We start from the raw sequence: 21082 nt of genomic DNA, 5'->3' as shown, positions 1-21082 counted from the left end.
TCCGGTGTGAGCCACGGACTTACGTTCCTCTACGTGCTCCGTCGATAGTCTCGCGTTTTATTTATTATTTAATTTAGAACCATCTTACTAATAACTTCTTATTTATACTGCTCCAGTTTGTAGTTTTATAGAAGCTGCTGCTAAGTGGCGGAAGTTAGCTTTTAGCTTCTCTAAGCACATGTAAACAATGCGATGAGGGAAGGTTCCGGTTTACACGGAAATAAACAAACAGGAGCACGAACAGACAGGAGTGGATTTGCTGGTTTGCTACAGTTTCACTGAGGTGTGTGCTCGCTTCTAGCTCACTTCCACTCTTTTATACAACGTTATTTTTATATTATATTGGCAGCCGTGAGCTAATCTTAGCCACACATATTATATAGCTTCTTCTCTGTGTGTCCCCTTGTTTACAGTCGTTTATGTTATCCTCTCTGAATATGCGAGGTGCCTCTAGACAGAAAGAAATAACAAACGCATTTCTGAAATGTTTCTTCTCTGTAACGTGACAGGTCCCCGTCTCCTATGGATTCACTCAACACTTTTGAATCTGAGATGGAGGCTGACGGTCAGGGGAACTACTCTCTGTTTCCTGCTCTGGACAGCATCGCGAGTCTCTCTGGGACCGCAGAGGCTCTGGAGAGGTTGTTGAACAATACCGTGGTCTAAAACATGTCATTACAGCGTCAGGCGGAGACTTATTGCTGCTTCTAGATGTAGAGAATACCGTCTGCAAGATTGGATTATCCATTTAGATTGCAGAGTGGGATTTCTGCAAAGGGGGGGAACAACAGGGAAACAACTCATATTACAAATCAGATTTGAGGCCATGATTTTTCCTACGCAAAGTGCTTTGCGATTAGGATTTTCCCACATGATTTGGTATCAAGCGATCCTAATCACACATGTTGTAGGGTTCAAAATATATACGTTTTTTTTTTGCAGTCGCCACATGATCAGTTCAGCAGTGCCTTTCTGTTATTTATTGAAACGTGAATGAGAATGTGCTCTAAAATGTTGATATTTTACAAGTAATAATTGTTGAATGTTACACTGGGTGATAGCAAATGTTTTTTTTCTCCATTTGCAGCGAACCACCAAGTGAAATAGCAGAGAAGCCAAACCTCACATGGCTCGATGCAGCACAGGTATATTTCCGTGTGGCGTTATCAGTAACATTTGCCACGATCGATACTGTGATATTGTTTTTGATCTATGTTTATCCTTTCTCTAATGCAGATTGTCTTGGAAGAAGCTGGCCGCTCCATGCACATAAAGGAGATTAAACAGAGAATCATCGACAGGGGACTTGTTCAATCCAAGTACAGCAATCCTCTCAATTTTCTACATGTATTGTTGCCTGTGTTCTATGTCTAAGTCAAATCATAAGCCATTCATATTAAGTAGTTCTCAAACTTGCTCCTGAGTCTACCACTAGAATCTTGTTAATTAGTTTTTTTTCTCCTTGGCAGTGCGAAATCGAGCCTGGAGGCTGTCATGTACCGTGAGGTGAGGAGGATGTTGAACACGCAGTCTTGACAGCAACCTCTGCTGTCGAGTGTAACAACTCGCACCCCCACTTAACATCTGTTAGCTCAGTTGATACAGCACATGCATCGTCTGTTACAATTTCGTTTTCTTTCTCCATGTTTTTCCATCTTGCTCCTTTGACCTTTATTTCACGACTTTAAAAAGAGGCAGACGTTTCTGCGCCGTCATCAGAACAAACGGAGGCTCTGTGCGTTCGGGTGCAGAAGCCTTGATAACCGCAGTGTCTAATGGTGGAACTAATCTAAATCTAAAGTGATTCAGCTTTTGGGAATCAAATTTGGCTTTTCAGCCCCGTGCATTGGCCTCAGTCTCGCATTGTGTTTCAGACACAAAAAGGCAGCAGGAGATTCAAGAGGATTGAGAACAGAAACGGAGTCTTTGCCCTGCTGGTGAGTTAAATGGGACACTAATGCCAATTTCACAGAAAAAGAACACATTGGGGATATTGAAAGGTGTTGCTGCTCACACAAGATATGGGTCCAGAACTGTAGTTTGAAATCTTTTCATTAAAATTTGTAGGTGCAGGTTTTTTGCAGCAGAGATTACATTTTTACCCGGCACTCAGATAAACTGGTGGCATGTCAAAAGTGTCGGGTCGTATCTGCTGTTTATTTCCTTACCGTATAATCTGATTTAAAGGTAATGCAGCTGCATAATCTAAAAGTGCATACTTTGTACATAAAGTTGCATTACTAATAAATTCTTAATGATCCTCTTACTACCATAGCCATACCACTAGCATTATCGTCCATACTTACATCGGAGAAGGAGAGCTCCAAAGCTGAACAGCGTTGGTCCAGTGATGCATGTTGAGCGAGAGAGAAATCCTCCTGGAAAATATATTGTTGTGAAATATATTCAGAGTAAAAATAATATCTTTATTTGAATTAGTTTAGTTTCAAATATCTCACACACACTTTGTTTTCAGTAACTGTCATTGTTTGTCATACGGCGGTTAAAAGTGTTAAGCCCCATCTGTGTTATTTTATCGTTTACATTTGATTCTGTATTTTCATCCGTCACCCTGGAGGCCACACGCGCATTACCATGTCAGGTGGTCGTGGTCCACATGAAGATCAGATCTCTGTCTTGCTCTCCCCCTCTGTTCCCTCACAGACTGATGAGGAGAGGCAGCAGGCCCTGCAGGCCTTCACCGCCCAGTCTTTCCTCGGCTCTCCGCAGCACAATACCGTCTCCAGTTCGGGCTCTGGTACCTCGGCGCACGCCTTCCCCTCCCCCACCAGTTCCTCGGAGCACAGGACCAAGATAAAGAGAGGCCCACGAAAAAAACAGAACGAAAAGTACCAACTCAAGTACCTTAGACTTCGCAAAGCTGCCCGTGCCATGATATTTGTGAGTAAACTACTGACTCTTGAAAAGCTATGACTAGTTTCATTTATTGTTATTACAGGCAACTAGGATATGGTAGTGTTTGAATTTTCCGATCTATCTAAAGGTAATTGTCGGTGTTATACGGTTTTGCCTGCAGGAGAATGCAGCGCTCTGTGATGAAGTTGCCCACTTAGAAGAGAAGTTTCTGAGAGCGAAGGAGGAGCGGAGGTGAGTGGACGCATGTTTCCCAGCATGTTCTAAAACTGTAGTGCGTCTAGCAAGGACCTTCTTATTCACTCTTGTACATAATTGATGGGCCGTAGGGATTCTAAAAATAGTCACGTGTCATGTAACTTTAAAAATAAAATACGTTCATATTATTTCTCATTTCCAGGTTTTTACTGAAGTCGTTGTTGCAGTACCAGTCGTTTTCAGAGGGGGAGATGTTGCCAAACGCTAGCTCAAGCTCTCATCCACCTGGACCGCCTGCAGCGATGACATCAAGTGCTGCCGGGGCCTCAGGCTTGTCTGGGGGGCATAACCTGGCGTCAGTGGTGTCGACAGGGGAAGAGGGACCGCTTAAAAAACCCAAGAAGGAAAGGAAAGAGCGAGGCAGGGAAAATGGAAAGGACGAATGTGAGTGCTGCGGTGCAGATTTGCTCGGTTCACGTTGACCTTTCCGGACATTTGGCCCATTGTTTGGTTGCCTCATGTTTCCTCAGTTCCAAAGAAGATGTCTAAGAAGAGAAAGCTAGCAGACGGGTCTCGGAAACTGGTGCAGCCCATCGCTCTGGACTCGTCTGGTCGCCCCGTCTTTCCCATCGTACTGGGAGGTTTAACGGTCTACAGCCTGGGAGAGGTCAGTGTCTGGCTTTTAGCACATGCCATAGCTTTACAACCGCCACGGTAAGCCTCTGAACTCACATATTATATCCTATTTATAGTTCAGTAGAATGAGAAAGGTACACTTTTAATATTGTTACATCCATGCTCTTGCTAAGACAAACTGACTGTCCCATCAGATGGTAGTTCAGTAGTCTCTCACAGCCTCTCTAAAACCTGAAAAAGCTTCCGATTGCTCTGCAGATCATCACAGACAGGATGTTGTTCCATGATGAGTGTGCCATCTACCCGGTGGGCTTCTGCAGCACTCGAGTCTTTGCCAGCATGAAAAGCGCCGACCAGCAGTGCCTCTACACCTGCCAAATCAAGGATGTGGGAGCAGGTCCGCAGGTACACACGCCGTTGTTATTGAAGTCCAGTCATCATTCTTAGGACCCTAGTTTATATATATATATATATATATATATATATATATATATATATATATATATATATATATATATATATATATATATATATATATATATATATATATATTACACACGACCAATATGACGTACTACGTTGTGTTCAGTTCGAAACGGTGTGAATGATATTTAATTGCTGACTTGGCACATGTTATGTAATATTGTCCCACCAGTTTGAGATTGTGCCTGAGGAAGATCCTCAGAATGCCATCGTGGCCTCCTCGGCCCTGACATGCCACGCCAATCTACTGAAGGCCATCGCGTCCGTCAGGTAAATTCACCACAAAGGATCGGATTGTGTTTTCTGGTTGATCGGTGTTGGGCTACAAATAAGTCCAAGACGAATACTTTCAGAAGTCTGAGTGAACTTTTTAACTTTGTGTCCTTTTCTTAGTTCTGTGTCCGTGGCGCCCATCGTGCCGTCGGGGGCGGACTTCTTTGGCTTCTCACACCCCACCATCCAGAATCTCATCCAGAGTTGTCCCGGAGCGCGCAAATGTAGCAAGTAAGTTCACCCTCACTCGATGTGGATTAGCAACCACAAGACACGGCGTGGACTTCACACCTGCACTGACTTGCAGATTATGATTTGATTTCATGTTTTATTTTTTTTTATTTTTTGTTCCAGTGTAAATTTTCCTTTTGTAAAACCAAAACGTTGTGTGGTAACTTTTAGAAACTCAGGAAATGGAGTCATTTAATTACTATCGATATTATAGACCGAAACATATTTCCTAATCTGCTTTATTCTTCATAACATCATTTTAAAACTTCCCTTGGAAGGAAAACATAAACGAGTCAGGAGTAACATTTTCAAGTCATGGAAACGTGCTGATTTAGTTCTCCATGGTGAATGTTTTTAGTTGGGACCTGATTTATCGAGTATTTACTTATCTAGCATCAAACCTTCTAACTGAAGCTGAGCGATATAAAGAAAATATTGTTTTACATTACAAACTTTTTTTTTTTTTTTAGCTATCGATGGGTACGCTTTGAGGTGTGTCGCGGCGCCGATGTTCAGGTTCCTCTCAGCCTATCGGAGGACGACGCCTCGGTCAACTTTGATGCCTACCAGAGACATCGGGGCTTCGACGAGAACATCAAGACGGAGCACATGACAGGTTGCTTGAACATCAGTTTTCCATATTGCAGTTGTTTTTCCACTTGGTTGTAGCATAGGTTACTTCAGGTCTTGTTGCATTGATGCATGCACTGCACACGCAGTATAGGCCATTCTGGTCACTACGGGTCCATCAGACACATGAACCAGGGTAGTCTTCATGTTTAACAGCATGCCATGACTATATACCAATCTCTTGCATAGGCTTTTAAAAAGTGTGAGAGTGAATAACCCGCGACTGCTCCTCCAGGCCTGTGCTGTGAGTAGCAGAGTGAGTCGGAGTGTGATTATTAGGATTTTAAAGTAAGCCGTGTATTTCACTGTACTTCTAGTTTGTGTTTTCTAATGTTGACATGATCGCTCGGCATTGAGGGTGACTATTGTATCCCTTCGTCTCTCCTCAGGACAGGCGCCGCAGTCCCCTAGCTCCTCTCATCAGCGCCACCTGACGTCCCCCACTATGAAGCCCTCTACCTCCTATTTCAACTCCTGAAAGTAAATCTCCCCCAGTTTAGTATTACAGAGGCATACGGTAACTTCTACCTATGATATTTATCGTATGTCTTCTAGCGTCCCTAGCGGCATTACTGGGGATGTGCTAATCTAGCCGATGCAAATTTACTGGATGTGGCTGCCGAGTTAGCTTTGTGCTTAATGTGCCAGTAACAAACACATCTCTGTATTGACGGTTGCATTTCTGTATGAAACATGTGCTGCATTTTAGAAATTGAATTCCACAATGCTTTTCCCGACAAGTTGTGGTACATTTGGTATTTTACTGTTGGTAAAGTTGGATTATATTTTTTCCAGTCGAAAACAGATTTTGATTCATCAATTTCATTCTATTGCCATCTTGCTTTGGCTTGAAATGAATGCACCCACACAAACGTAGTCGTTTTAATCATTTATTTGTGCAAATTTTGTTCAGTTACAAAGATCCACGTGTTGTAAACTTGAGTTTCATTCAAATAAAACATCAGTCATGTTTTCTACAGTGCAGCAATTATTTGCAACAGCATAGTTGTCCACTGGATAAACAATGTCATCAAAAATATAAACATGCACTTTATCAAACAGACTGATAATCCCTGAACTTTCTACTCTTTTAGTATTATTCGCATTCTGAAGCTCCAGGAAAACTAACCACTCTGGTAAAGAAGAGGTGAAATGTTACGGTTCGTATTCAGGGTCTATGAATTGCAGAGGGTACTTTTTGCTTAATCTGTGGGCTCTGGCACTGCCCCACTCTGACTTACTTATTACTACCCAACTTGATTGTCGAGACCGTTTTTCCATCACTTAGTCTTCCTCAAACTCCTGGTTTCCTTTGGCTGGAGACCGGTTTGTCAAAAGGAGGCGCAGGTAAACTCCCGCTGGTGCTGTAGATGGGACAGGCTTTAAAGTCACACGGCCAGTCTCTCCATGCATATCGGACGGCAGATACTTTATCAGGAAGTGGACACAAACTGGTAGATAACTGGACAGTGGTCGCACCCCAGTGCATGATGGGAGCTGCAACCCAGCGAGACTCAGGCCCTCCTGGAGTCTGATCCCCTGAGCAACAGATCTTGAAATAAAGAAACACTGATTGGAGCTTATTTCATTATTTAGCAAGAATTTAGTTTTAAGAAATATCTTAAATTAAATTTTTTTTTTTTAGATTGAATATATAATAAATAACTATATTTAAATATGTATTACTTATAGTTTTATGTTAAAATCCAGCAGGTGAACATGGGACATCACACGGAGTGTAACGCTGCCAGCCGTACCTCAAAGATGTCTTTGGATGGCGAGACAGAGACTTCCTGGTCGTAGGTGATGTTGACGGACATTGGAGCCGACGCAATGATTTCCTTGGGGAAAGGACCGCGGAAGGACACGTTCTTCTCATTATAAGCCACTGCCATAGCGCCCAGTATCAGTCTGTGGGCTACATCCTGCTTGTCCCGTGGATGGATCCTGAATGAAATCATGGATGATAGACCAGATAGGGAGGTCAATACAGGACTCATAACAGCAGGTCCCATCATCATTAGCACACCAGGGACTTGCTGTGTCTTGGCAGCATATCAGAGGCCATGAGAAGTGTAGATGTTTATGATAATCTTAAAAACACTAACTAAGCCGGAGCAGAAACGGGTGCAATTTGCTCAAATGAACTCTTGCAGCAGCATTTAAAATTTTTTTTTTAACGAAACTCAAAAAAGGTAAAAATCTGTAATGCAATAGCATGGACCCTTGGCACCATATCAGTAAGTAAGAATTGTTGATCCAATCGCTGAAGGATTTGCACAGTTGTGGTATTACTAGTTAATTACACACAAGCATCAACAAATAACTGTTGAAGCAAATCGAATGTTCCCTCTGTCGCTCAGATTTAGCAGCGACTGCAAATAAAAAAAACACAATCCTTACGAGCCAAAAGGTGATTTTGCATCCGGTAAATCCAAAGCCACGGCCATGAAGGTTTTCTCCATCCGGGAATTGGGGACAAAGCCGTGGTCGGCCGTCTGGTGCCAGCGGATGTTTGGAAAAGCGTCACTCTTGGAGCCTTTTTCGTAGGTGGACAGCTGCGAGTACAAAGACATCCTGGATTACATTTACAATAGCTTTCTGTGGGTTATTTTACCCACACATTGGCCAAATTGCAGCACACATCATTGTCTGCGATACTTTGATACAACCATAAGGGGGTGCTAAAGTCCATGGATTTCTAAGGAGTGACGTAGAGACGAAGCATACGAATTGAACATCATGTTGTATTGAAGAAGACTTTTAACTAGCGATCGAGACCATAAACTCATGTTCAATGTTTATCGAGTTAATAAATCAAGTAGGGTGATTTTCTCATAGACCTCCATACAAAAAAAACGGTAATTATTTTTTTTGCAACCGTAGGAGTCGCCCCCTGCTGGCGAGTAGAGAGAAAGCATGTTTTAATGACACTTTGCAGAACCGGAGGTTGACGCCTGATAGTAAACACACCTGAACAAATCCAAAGGGGAAGTCGAGCGCCGTCTGCCCCCCCGAGCCCAGGTGGAACGCCACCCTCCAGTCATCAATCATCGCTGGGAAGGAACAGTTGTACGTCTCTTGGTGATACACTGCATTCGCCTCACCTGAAAGCATCGCAAGGCGTACAGATGCATGTCATACATATACTGAACATCCGATACCCGTGCAGGTAGGCTTACCTTGGTACCAGATGGCTCCTTTGATGGTCATGTTGAGCAGCGGGTGAATCATTGCATTCCACAAGACCGAATTCTCTTTAGGACCGGTAGTTTGTAATGAGCAATCCTTGCAGTAAGTGTCAGCGAAGCTTTCATGGTCCTTACTAGAAATACATTTCAATGGTTACACTAGCTTGAGAACAATGTGTCGCATTCTAAAATGAGTTACCACCCGTAACAATTTGCCCGTTTGTTTTCACACCTTACCTGTTGTTAGTTCGATACAGTCCGCACCGCTGCAGTGCTCTTGAAGAGGACCAGGCTTCGACAGGTGTGCCCCCCCAACAGGACTCCACCAGTCCTATGGGGTACTGCAGCGTCTCATACAAGTAGCGGCCAAAGAGCCAGCACACTGCAGAGAACTCTGCCACATCTGGAAATACACTCGCCTGTTTAGTAGGTGGATGTACGCACTTAAACAAAACAGCACCGTGGTTGATATATGTTGTTTAGTTGAACAAATGGGATGACATTATATACAGTTCTATACTGCATAGGTAAAAGAACATTAGCTTGTTTTTATTACACTGCAACTGGCACGGTTGCAGTTCAATAAACCCCATCGCAAACCTCCAGCTGCAAACGCATCTTTAAGCAATCCCATGAATAAATAAACAGATCCGGGACTTACTTGCTGGCGGCATAGACCAGGGAATTTCCACTTGAATCAAATCAGTCTGCTCAGTTTCACTCAGGTTCAAGGCTGCCATAAAAATCCTCACATGAGGATACTTTGCTGAAAAGTCCAGCTCCTCTGACGCATTAAAAATCTATTGGGAGAATTAATACATAAAAGAGTTCAGGTCAACAATCAAATATGAATACAAACTTATTAATCCTTCAACCTTTCTGACCATTACAGCAAATATGTTGCACTAAATCAGAGATAAAGCTAATGTCATTGAACTAATAAAAGAAAAAAGGGTTTCTTTCCAGATTCGGCCCCACAGACGGACTTTCTATTTATCACGAATTCAGAGAGACAGACTGACGTTCGCCTGGCTCGGCCTACCTTAGACGTTTGTAACCACATGTTGCTCTGCCCTCCACACAGCCAAATATCTCCAAACAGCACATCAGTCAGAGCGGCTGCGCAGTTCGGAGCGGCTGCCGTCACATTGTAGGGGCCGCCAGCTTCAACCGGGTCAAGGGTGACACGCCAGATACCTGCAAAAAAAAAAAAAAAAAAAAAACACATCACTGAACATGCACTATATACAGAATAAGGTGACTTTGACTGTTTTGGAGAGTTCTGGCTCACACCGGCAGTCAATAGTATGCACGGTATGTGCAGAGTGTCAGGAAAAAGCACATTAGTTCCCTTTAGCTGCTTTGATTTGAGGTTATGTGGCTTTATGAGGCTTCGACCAAAAAAATCAAAACCTGCATAGTTGTGAGACAAGAGTTTGATATTTTTACAACATGTAAAATAGCAATACAGCCGTCAGATGACACGGCTCAACCACAGTCTGTAAAAACGGGTCCTTCTGCATTTCCTCCCTCAGGCCGGCATCAACCACACCTTCAACACCTCCGCAGCACGACTCCATGATTCGGGAGATTGTAAAGCATCTTGATGAATAAAATTGACTCCGACGTGACATTTTACTTACACTCTGAGCGCCTTACCCTTTAGACACCTGACTGAGCGTTTGAGTCCAAACATGTGACCAGGAAAAATTCAACTTTAAATAACTCTTCTAGACTTCCTCTTCCCAAACAAGAACTAGTTACACAACAAAAGCTCAGATTCAGAAATGACTCACGCGTGGCATCTGTCCCACATATCAGGTCCACTCAGTGTCACGCTCTTTAACAGCATGTGGATGTCAGAAAAACAGGTGACATCAAAGTGGGTGCACTCACCCTTTTTCACGGTGACCACGGAGGCGTTCTGTTTCGATGGTCCCGACAAGGTGAGGGTCACCTGAGCCCCCTCGGGGCCGTGACCCCACAGCACAGCGCGCTCTGGAGACTTCTGCAGCACCATGTGGTCTCCATAGTAGGAGGCAAAGCGCAGGTCCCCCTCTACACACAAACACACACACACACACACTTTTGAAATGCCTATACAAGAGATTGGTAGTCATGGCATGCTGGGTAAGTAGTTGAAAGGGAAGAAATATAACTGGATTACAGTTCCCGTTTGTAAATACCAACGCAGCTCGTCGACAGTAATGCTGCCACACGTTTTGGACGGACGCTACTCACCGCAGGAGCGAATAGACACAACCAGGATGAAGACAACACACAGCGGTGTCGCCATGACGAGGAGACAAAAGCTGGAACACTTTATTCGCACAAAGTTCACGTGAGTTAGCTCTAAAGCTAAGTGACCCTGTTACCCGGCGGGCAGCCTGGTTTATAACCGACTGGATCAAATCTTTACCGCTCGTTAGACCTCACCAGCTGACTGCGGATTTTCAAAATAAAAGCACGAACGCTCAAAAGCAGCAACAACTTGTTTTACAACATCGATCCAACCAGATTGTACTGCATTTAGGTATCTAACCCAATAGTTAAAACATTTTACTAATCATATTGAGAAAGAAACGCGTAATAATCCTTTTTTAATTTAAGCAGAGAAGCACAGTCTGCCTGGCAACAATACAGCCCGCATGTACATTTCAAGAGCTGTAATTGTTCCTCTGGTCCGAACCAGCAACGAAGAGAGTCCTCTTAAAGCACTTCTACTTGAACAGGTTGGGGACGAAATTCAAAGTTCTCCCTATGTGCAAAAATGTGTTCAAAGGTTAAACTGAAGGCACTTGCGCATGTCGACCCCCCGGTGGCGCTCAAGCGCCTGTCATTGTGCTCTCTGATTAGATACATGCCTAGATACTAGATACATACTTTTTGTTTCTATTTCTTTTTCTAATTTTGTATTTTAGTTGTTCAATTCAAAAACACTTTATTAACGCAGCTGACAATATATTATACCATACGTATCATATATATATATATATATATATGTATATATATGTCCAGGGTGTCCCCTGCCTTCGCCCTATGTCAGCTGGGATAGGCTCCAGCGCCCCGCGACCCTAATGAGGATAAGCGGTATTGAAAATGGATGGATGGATGGATATATATATACATATATATATATATATATATATATATATATATATATATATATATATATACTAATACATGTTGGCACACATACAATGGCAACACTCTAGCTTACTAACTGCAACAACTGTAAACCAATGTATCGTTAAGTAAAATCATCAAATCTATGGTCAAGATATCTAATGTTGCATTATCAATATCAGACACAATTGTTTTTAATGGTCTTCTAAGGTTTAACAATTAGGCAAAAGGCTTTTAGACATTTAGGTTTTTTCAAAATAATTCTGAATAATATAGCATATATTGATGCAGTCAAAATTAATGTACGTTAAATGTCTCAGCTATTATAATAATATATTAATAATTGATTGTACTAATAGAAAATAAAAGAATAAGTTATCGATTGGCTTATTCATATCTCTCTCTCTCTCTCCCTCTTTCCCTCTCTCTCTCTCTATCTCTCTCTCTCTGTTTAGTTTTCTATTTCTGTTGTATACAATTTATAAAAGCATAGGCGATACTTAAAATGTAAGTAGCTGGGTAGGAACATGTGACTACTTATTAACACCACCAGATGACGCTGTGTCAATTTCCTTTGCGCTCACGTGGGGTCGAGCAGTTTTGTCGTTTGACGGTTTTGAACATACGCAGAGATGCAAACTGTCCATTCATTTCTAATTCACTCACAAATACAGAATTGTTGGTGGGTATTGATTGCTGTAGTAAACACAATTGTCTTCTTCATAATTCACTAATAGTACAGTTGTGCCTAAATGATCAAAGTGCATGTTGCCCTATATTGGCCTAAGAAGTACATAACATAAAATGGAGAGATCATCTTAAATTCCTCAAATCTAGAGATACAGATTGTTGCTGCTTATATTGGTGAAAGAAATTGCCCTTCAAGCATTTTCCGCTGAACTAGAATCAATGAAAAAATAAAAGCTAAATTGCCCACATACCTAAAGTATAATTAACTCTGGTTGCAAAGCTGTGTGAAGATGCAGTTCTGTCCTGTACCAGATTGGTTGCTGTGGCAACAGCTATTCAAGAGTTTACATCCTCTGTTGTTAAACAACGTGGGCTGTTTATTTTTTATTTTTGTGTCCATCTTTTTTATTTGGTGATCTTCTCAAACATGGACAACTTGAGATGTGTACACACTTTCCCAAATGTTTTCCCGAATAAATACAAGTCACAGTAGACACATCTATTAAAATATTTTAAAAAATGGATCTCTTCTCAGCCCTCGTCATGATGTGCAGTTACATAATGAATCAAACTTGGGGAACGGCCCCTCAGATGGTCAAAGCCGCAGGGCCTCTGCGAGGTGAATCCCTATGAAGGCCAAAGTAATTAACATCTATATACTAAAACAACAGCATGAAAAATGAGAAGCAGGTGAAACATTCATTATACAACAGTTTACCAGCCAGTTTGTGTATTTACCGTAGCGTTTGCCTTCAGTAAAGACAAATGCACACGCCGGGTTCTGTTGGCATTCTATTTAACACGAAACTTCAACACTCACACAGAGATAAGTGATGAATATAGGCAGGAGAACGGGAACGCTGTTGGTTGGAGCATAAAGTAATGAGAACATTGTAAATGGGGAACAGAGGTGTTATCATGGAGTGTATTGGTAGTGAGATGTAGTGGAACTACATACATGAGTGTCAATTGCGTACCACTTCAAAGGCCGGTGATAACATTTGAAGTGGCACACGGTCCAGGGTATATATGTATGTTCAGCCTATTTGTTTGCCGGAGAGGAACCACCAGGGCCTTCTAAGATATTCTAAAGAATAATATTTAAAAAGGTCGTCAGTTCTAATTTTATTTTATCAATTCATATAAGGGGGAAAAAAAAACAACCTTTAAACCTGCTTATTCAGTATGTGTTGGAATTGTGAGAATGCGGCTGCCTCGGTTGCTGTGAATAACATGTTGTGCCTTTAGCTCTGTGATTGATGGTCCACCTATAAATATACAGAGGTCTGGGATGGTTAAGGAGAACTTGAAACAGCGTTGGAGGCGTTGCTCAATGGTGCATGAAGTGCCAATGCTTCATATCAATCATTATAGTTTTATTTTGTGTCTTATTATGAGACAAAAACGTGGATCTAATGGCCAATGTTTTACTATTTTAAGTTACATTTATACATTTATAAAGACCCTACCCATCATGGCATGTGTTAGTATGATGACACTTAATGTTAATTCTAGGAATTTAATGAAATACAAATGAAATACAAATGTGCCAAAGATCTCTACATAGTATCTCTACATAGTATTAGAAAAAAGACACATTATAATAAAGACATTAAATGTATTTATTATAAACAATCGCGTTAATCTTTGTTATGGTTTATTTTAAAACATGGTTATTTTATGTTTAATCTGCTTCATATATTTTTAATTTGTATATAGTTTTTTGTATTGTGTAAATGTCTTTGGAATTTAAGAAAAACAACACACGCCATAAACTTCCTGGTTATAAAGTTACCCGGATCTTCGAAATTACGGGTTTTCTTCCGCATGGGCGCACCAGTGTTTCCATCAGCCGGCTGCATTAAGCCGCGCGCTCCCGGCAGTAATTCAAGAGAGACACATTTCAAATGACAGTAAAACTGTCTCAGTAAATCTTCTTCTCTAAGTGGCTGGCTTTGTTATCTCTAATTATATGATAAGTAACTCACGTTAAGTGACACAAATCATAAGCTAGCGGGGGGGAAACACTTTCTGAAACCAGCTAGCGGATAGCCACCGTTAGCTTGGTTCACTATTAAAGCCGAGAGGAGGACGTTGTTATGGATTTATTACCCACGCCGTTATCAATATCAACTTTTAATGTTGAAGCAAGTGAAGACCTACACCAGAGCTCAATCCGGTGCAGAAAACCAAACTTGTTTGGAGTCTTTTCAACTAATTGCTCGCTGAGTCTGGCGCATCGAGTGGCTCACAGGTCAAATATGGACTATATGATTCATGAAGTTTATCCAAGTTTTTTCAAATCTTTTCAAAACAACAATAACGAGCAACCTATGCAAAACAAAAGAAAAGTAGTGTTGATATGTGTGAGCTATCAAGTTTTATCAGTATTAGTGGCTGAGCCCGTTTTCCACAACAAATCTTTTCAAAACGGGGTTGCAGACTTGATACGGCCACTCTCAATTCATGCTAAATGTTGAGCTTTTGTTTTGAAGGGCATCACGGAGAGGACGTGGCGAGTAACCTGTTAACTTAAACATTTACAGGAAGGTACAGGAATTTCGCCATGTATTTATTAATGACTTCGTTTTATGTACGTATACTTTGTACTTTTGTAATATGTGAAGTTCTCAATAAAGGTTTTTCTGCATTTCCTCCTGCGCCCCGCAATTACATGTTCATGGATCGCTTCTATTTCACGGGCGCAGCTTTTCCAGCCTTTACGGCTCTCGTTCAGGGGTCCAGGAAACACACCGGACCAATTACACGCTTTCTAAATCCTCTCACGTGTTGCTGCTCGGCCAATCACACGTGTGTATTCCGTTAAGCCCCGCCCTCAACTCGAGTGCCATATTCACACACACACACACGCACACGCACACGCACACGCACACGCACACACACGCACACGGGAGCGACAGGAGAGAAACCCGATAGATGTACAAAGTACGTGAGTCAGAGACGTTATTTCACTTAACCAGAGCATTTAAACAAAAATGGACTCTTATATGTTTATTGTTCCCACAACTAGTTCAAAAGCATTATTAAAAGCAGCGATGTGAAGCGCCACGACGAGACAAAGCACGTGCTCTTTTGGGCAAACGTACCGACTCACATCCCATGTGAAGGCACAGAAAAATAAACCTAAGAGCCCAATATGATCAGAATCCTGACGCATTAATTAACTGGCCAACAATGATGTTAACAGGAAGGAGACATGAGCTGAACCAAGTGGTTTGATAACCACAGATAAAGCCCCCGCACACACATTTCTTTTTTTAGATGACAATACAATATCTTGACTCTCCATTAACAGCCCCTATATATATACACACACACACACACACACACACACACACACACACACTTTCTTTTCCATGGATTTACTTTTTATTTCAGTTTCCTAGTCTTGCCCTTCCCCTGTGAGCTGGACCGTTAATTGACAATATGTAAAATCCTACCACAGCCCTTTACTTCCGTATGTTCATTATTTAACAACGTACTTACAAAAGCATTTACAAACCTATATTAGAAGTTATACAGTGGCAATGACAAGACAGAAACAAAGAAGGAAATATATATATGTATTACTATTTTTTTATGCACAACAAATATCATATCTTGTTACAGTATCTGTAAAATTGCTTGAACATAAACCACTTTAAGACGTATATATATCTCTAAACGTTCAAATCCTTTTTTCATTAGCGTGTACATTACATTACATTACATTACATGTCATTTAGCTGACGCTTTTATCCAAAGCGACTTACAATAAGTGCATAAAACCGTGAGTCCAAACTCAGAACAACAAGAATCAAACAAGTACAATTTCTTCAATAAAGTTAAACTACAAAGTACTATCCGTAAGTGCCATTTAAATGCTACTAAAGTGCTATCGGTAAGGGACATTTAAGTGCTACTACGGCATTTAAGTGCTACCTATTCAAGGTATAGTGTACATTTTAGTATACACACACACACACACACACACACGCACACACACACACACACACCTTGTTTACTATAGTCTCTAACATTAATATCTATGATTTATTAGGTTTCTGACTGCATAAGACAATGTGTTTCTTTGACTGATGCTAATTTCTATATGAAGTAATTTGCTTTTGCTCAAAGTGCTGAACAGCGATGACATACATAATAATATTGTGCAAGCGTTAGACCTTGAATGATTTATTTCCTTCTGCAAATGAAAGCCGAAGTTCTCAAAAGCATAATTTCCGACCTTTAAAACCCAGTGTTGAATATACTTTGAAGTATGCAGGTCGAAAGAACAGTTTCAGATCTTTCCCAATGAATGCTGAGAACAACGTCGCCTCCTGTTGCTTCCACTCAAGCCGTCGTGACCTGAAACCTGTCAGTGAGCAAAGTTATTTACTGAAAAACAACAAGAATATTAACAACATATACACGCTGTTCTCCAGCTTGAATAATTTCAGAATTATACCTCCCATGTGTAAGCAAAGTGAACATTTTTAAATAAAAAAATGCGCCTCATGCAATGATGACAACATTTGCAAATGCGCAAAGGCATCAGAAGAGAAATGATTTTGGAAATATTTTTTACGCAATTATAAATGATGGAGAATTTCAACATTCGGTTTCAATCGCCGCTATACGACTTTGTCAATTCACTGTAATTATTTCTTCCAGTCGTGTGCTTAATAGAATTTTAAATGATAGTCAAAGGAAGAAGGCATTTTTTAAAAGTCTATATAATTGAAAAATCAAATCAAATGAAACGTTATTTTTCTTTTAAAAAAAAAAACATTCTCAGTCACTTTTATTAAAGCAGGCAATTGGAAAAACAAAAATATATGTGGTCTTGACTTTTTCAAGGTGTGCATGGGGTTGAAAAATATGCTTTGAGTTTTGAGTTGACCTTGTTTTGCTGAACTTTTCACATGTTTTATACAGTAAACAGTAACTTAAACTTGGAACATTGTATTTGTGTCCCATTTGCGATCGCAATTGCAGTTCATTTCACGTAAAATGTCAAACGCGTGGAAAAGCATCACAATTAGGAGAGATTAAAAGGAGAACAGATGGAGTTTTGTGTCTGTTTTCGCATGAAATCAAATCACAAAATTGTCAACAAACGGCACAATCGCACTAAAAATAATAAACAACCTGTAGCACCGATACCACAACAATGTGCTTGCCAAGCAATATCGCACATCGAGAAGACAAATGGCATGAAGGATGCACAGTATTTTCTCCTTATAGGCCTTCAGCTTGTATTTACTGATGGAAAGAAAACAATACCATCACCAATTACAGCATCCTGCACACATTCCCCAGGCAGCCAATGAACACATTTTAACACACACACACGCACGCACACACACACACACACACACACACACACACACACACACACACACACACACACACACATCAATTCGCCCTGAGTTGAATACAAAGGTGTCATTTTACATTGTACTTATCGTGTTATGACTCCACTTCAGCGTCCGAGCCAGCGCTCAAATTAGATTGCAGAAATTGGGTTGAAAATGGCCAACTCTCCTCTAGTGATCCGGGGAATGGGCTCCGCTCTGCTTCTTTACAGCTAATTTCACGTGGGGAAATGAGAGATGCAAATATGTTTGTGGTTTCATGCATGAACCAAGATTCATGGGCCGCTGTCTCGGGTGGCCCTCATAGGTCTCTTAAGACATCAGCTCCCATCCATCTTGTGATAAATCCCTCGAATTAGCGCCTCCCTTTAAGTTGCTGTGCAGCTATTAGTTGCATGAGAGGAGCCTGAGCATCACCTCCCCATAGCCTGCGTTGCATCTCGCTTTTACACTTTTCACACTTGCAAGCTGCTGAACAATACATTTTCCAGGCGACTGTAAAGTCTCCAGTACGAGTCGAGTCAAGAAAATCTCAACTCATTTCAACTGAAGGCGATCGGATCGTTGACATTTTGGGAAATACTCTCGTTTCGCTTTCTCAGAGAACACCAGCAGTCGGTTAGCTTCGCTTAGTGCGATGACTGAAAACAGTGGGAAACGGCCAGCAATGTAACACAATCTACCTGCCAGCACCTGTAAAGGTCAATACTTAACATGTTTTATATATATATATATATATATATATATTATTTTCGCTATAGAAACGTTTAAAGGGCTTTCTTGACCGGGCGCACTATCTTCCTGAACTCATCATAGTGAGGTTGCCAGGCAATGAGAAGAGATATTTTCATACACAGGCCTGCTCACACCAGTGAGATGTTTAGTTTAGACGCTGCACTGCGGGCCAATAGAAAGCCGTCTTGACCTCTTGACAGCACTGACTTCTGAGGCAACGGAGAACTCGACAGTAGAAAACAGCCGTGAACCTTTTTTGAATACGGTTCATTTTTAGACTCTCAGGTGTTCCAGCCCTGCACTGTAATGTATCTAGAAAACCAAATGTCTCGGACAAAGGTCACAGAAGTTTTGCCCGTCATTGCCGTGCGAGTTGCGTTTCTTATACGACATGTGATACAGAAGAGTAACGAAACAAATACTTTCCCAGTCCCATCCAGCCTCAGATCCTGCTCCAGCTCTCAGCCTCCTACTCAAAATCTAAATTGGTTTTCCCGGGCTCTCATGATGGGTTCGGGGTGTTGCAGCATTACTTAATAGTGCCGCTGTTGTAGGAGGAAATGTTGCTGCTTATACCGATCAGGAAAGATGAGTGCGCCCGCGTGCACTTCTGGTGTTTCACACAACGCTTGAGTTTGAGTCACCGAAGCTGCCGTCTCACGCTGGAGCTAAAGATGATGGAGAAAATCCACTCGAGGATGGCGTACAGTGGTAAAAGACCGTCTCCCGTCGCATTGTGATTTAAAATCATATCGCAAACAAGGCCTCCCCATGAACATAAGTGGACTCCTCAGTATCGTAAACAGTGTGAATAACCAGAGGGGCGATGGGGAAATGACAACAAAGCAAAATGCAAATACTGCCACATTATTAATGACCTTTTATATTTCAGTGACAAGCCATTAGATCATAAACCAAAGCCCACATTGATACAAGCCTGGGAGGAACAATCCTGGTTGAGTGTCACTTTAATAAATGGGTTCATCAGCTGTTGCGATTTTAGCTTTGAAGCAAATGGCACAAGTCAATACGCCACACATCATTTTTCAAGGAGCAGTGCAAGTTGCATTGCCATATCTTTACGTTTATTACTCTCGGGCCTTTTAATGCTGATGTCAAATAATCAGCGAATACTTTTATATGAAATGGTGAGAAATGGGACGTATAATCTTTCCAATTTCTGTATCTGGCGGCGTAATTTATGATGCAAAGGAAGTACGCTGATGGGAAGGAGAGAAAAAAAATCACGACATTTTATTGACTTGAATGATGGTTATTTATATTATTATTGGTTTGTTTTGTTTGTTAACTTTTCTCGGCATGCTGTGTTGCCAAGCAACCAGACCTCATCTCCCGATGAAAACAAAAGACTATAGCTCTTTTTATTATACCAGCAGAAACATGGCACACATGGGGCAGTACACACAAAAACTGTTATTTAATCACACCCCATGTAATTAGCTCCACATCGACATTCACCGTAAATCATTATTTCATTCTTACATACCTGCTGTTTCAATGCTCCGCGGCGGAGAACATCACGATGGCTATTGAGCAATACATTTAAAGAGGTACATCGTAAACATGCACATAAAAGTGTGCGTGTGTTTCTCGAGAAGGATACACACATCAAGAATGATGATTATTTTTTACGAGTGTCAAGATTAACAAGATTATCAAATCATCCCAGGTCTTTTTTCTTCTTCTACCTGCCTGTGGTGTAACATATGTCCAAAGTAAAGAACCAACCAATCTTTTCAAATGAAAAAAAAAAAAAAAATCCTTTGTCACTCCTTAATTTGTAATATGTGTGTGAAAGAAAGAGTCATTTTGGCTTCCTCTTCCAGGTATGTTTATTCATAGCTTTTCCATTCATGTCCTCCGTAACCCTTTCCTTTTATGAAAATGGAACATCTCCTCAGGTCCTTCATCATTAAAAGGGTCTTTATCACAGTTTCCCTTCCCCTGGAGAGCTTTATGAATGAACGGTGAACAATAGGTTAATACATTAATGTAAAAGCATGCTGAAGCTGCTTTCACTTTGACACCCGTGACAGTAAAGAGGTCAGACGGATGCTGGATACGCTTCAGATCAGCAGGTGGCACTCTCACGTCAGTGAAATACGCACGGCCAAGAGTGCTTTGACAGGACACGAGGGAGCCCATGGTGGGTTTTTTTCCCCCTTTTAATTTATCTTAAGCCTTTCAGAGAAAACAACTTCCGCCATCTGGATTATGATAACTGGCTTTCAAAGATAAGCCACGTCAGAGAGTTAGTTTAAAAAAAAAATGTTCTCTCTCCCTTCATGTAATGGCCACATTTCACGTGAATATTGTTTCATACTCAAGCAATATGAGTGTATCTCATGCTATATCCCACTTTCATTGCTTGGATAATCTCCCACTTCCCAACAGTGTGAAATCACCTTAACATGAGTGTTAGATACGGCAGCGGGAGCAGAGCTATTGATGCATTGTACAATAAACACCTTTTTATAGTTGATTTCCTTTCTGCTCATGATCCTATGATTAGCTGTATTCGTAAAATGAATGGAGATAGACATCTAAATATTTCTTTGTATGAATATAATATCACTTTATCTTCATCCAATTATAATGTTTTGTTCCACAACAATA

The 21082-nt window shown here is 41.1% G+C and overlaps 2 protein-coding genes across 6 annotated transcripts; one reads left to right on the top strand and one right to left on the bottom strand.

Moving 5' to 3' along the window:
- tbrg1 (transforming growth factor beta regulator 1) lies at window positions 1-7148 on the top strand. Of its 3 annotated transcripts, XM_034548566.1 has the most exons (16): window positions 1-283; window positions 510-641; window positions 1088-1145; window positions 1237-1319; window positions 1470-1506; window positions 1875-1937; window positions 2665-2901; window positions 3038-3108; window positions 3275-3516; window positions 3603-3739; window positions 3967-4113; window positions 4364-4461; window positions 4585-4695; window positions 5166-5311; window positions 5715-5805; window positions 7036-7148. In XM_034548566.1, exons 2-15 carry the CDS (start codon window positions 523-525, stop codon window positions 5801-5803), a joined length of 1638 nt encoding a protein of 545 aa, XP_034404457.1. In that variant the 5' UTR covers window positions 1-283; window positions 510-522; the 3' UTR covers window positions 5804-5805; window positions 7036-7148. The 3 variants fall into 3 exon arrangements, with proteins under 3 accessions (XP_034404457.1, XP_034404455.1, XP_034404458.1); XM_034548564.1 differs by lacking the exon at window positions 7036-7148 and having other exon boundaries at window positions 5715-6302; XM_034548567.1 differs by lacking the exons at window positions 5715-5805; window positions 7036-7148 and adding an exon at window positions 5561-5688.
- Window positions 6203-10970, bottom strand: siae (sialic acid acetylesterase). 3 transcript variants are annotated; one of them, XM_034548568.1, is made up of 10 exons: window positions 10758-10970; window positions 10413-10574; window positions 9559-9713; window positions 9178-9316; window positions 8754-8919; window positions 8508-8650; window positions 8299-8432; window positions 7729-7883; window positions 7083-7272; window positions 6203-6877 (listed from the first exon to the last, which is right to left on the bottom strand). In XM_034548568.1, exons 1-10 carry the CDS (start codon window positions 10810-10812, stop codon window positions 6620-6622), a joined length of 1557 nt encoding a protein of 518 aa, XP_034404459.1. In that variant the 5' UTR covers window positions 10813-10970; the 3' UTR covers window positions 6203-6619. The 3 variants fall into 3 exon arrangements, with proteins under 3 accessions (XP_034404459.1, XP_034404461.1, XP_034404460.1); XM_034548570.1 differs by lacking the exons at window positions 10413-10574; window positions 10758-10970 and adding an exon at window positions 10176-10285; XM_034548569.1 differs by lacking the exons at window positions 10413-10574; window positions 10758-10970 and adding an exon at window positions 10069-10182.
- Between the last annotated feature and the right edge of the window lie 10112 nt (window positions 10971-21082).

Source organism: Cyclopterus lumpus, chromosome 13 (assembly GCF_009769545.1).
Source record: "Cyclopterus lumpus isolate fCycLum1 chromosome 13, fCycLum1.pri, whole genome shotgun sequence".
Classification (NCBI taxonomy): domain Eukaryota; kingdom Metazoa; phylum Chordata; class Actinopteri; order Perciformes; family Cyclopteridae; genus Cyclopterus; species Cyclopterus lumpus.
Note: the sequence above shows the minus strand (reverse complement) of the source record. Positions and strands in the feature narration are given on the sequence as shown.

Bases quoted from the DNA above. Each gene is read 5' to 3' on its own strand.
- siae (XM_034548568.1), bottom strand. From the start codon at position 10,812: ATGGCGACACCGCTGTGTGTTGTCTTCATCCTGGTTGTGTCTATTCGC. The intron at 8,651-8,753 runs GTAAGGTGTGAA...ATGTATTTCTAG, and splicing joins CTGTATCGAACTAACAACAG to TAAGGACCATGAAAGCTTCG. The intron at 6,878-7,082 runs GTACGGCTGGCA...CTTTATTTCAAG, and splicing joins CATCCAAAGACATCTTTGAG to ATCTGTTGCTCAGGGGATCA.
- tbrg1 (XM_034548566.1), top strand. From the start codon at position 523: ATGGATTCACTCAACACTTTTGAATCTGAGATGGAGGCTGACGGTCAG. The intron at 4,114-4,363 runs GTACACACGCCG...TTGTCCCACCAG, and splicing joins ATGTGGGAGCAGGTCCGCAG to TTTGAGATTGTGCCTGAGGA. The intron at 4,462-4,584 runs GTAAATTCACCA...TCCTTTTCTTAG, and splicing joins AAGGCCATCGCGTCCGTCAG to TTCTGTGTCCGTGGCGCCCA.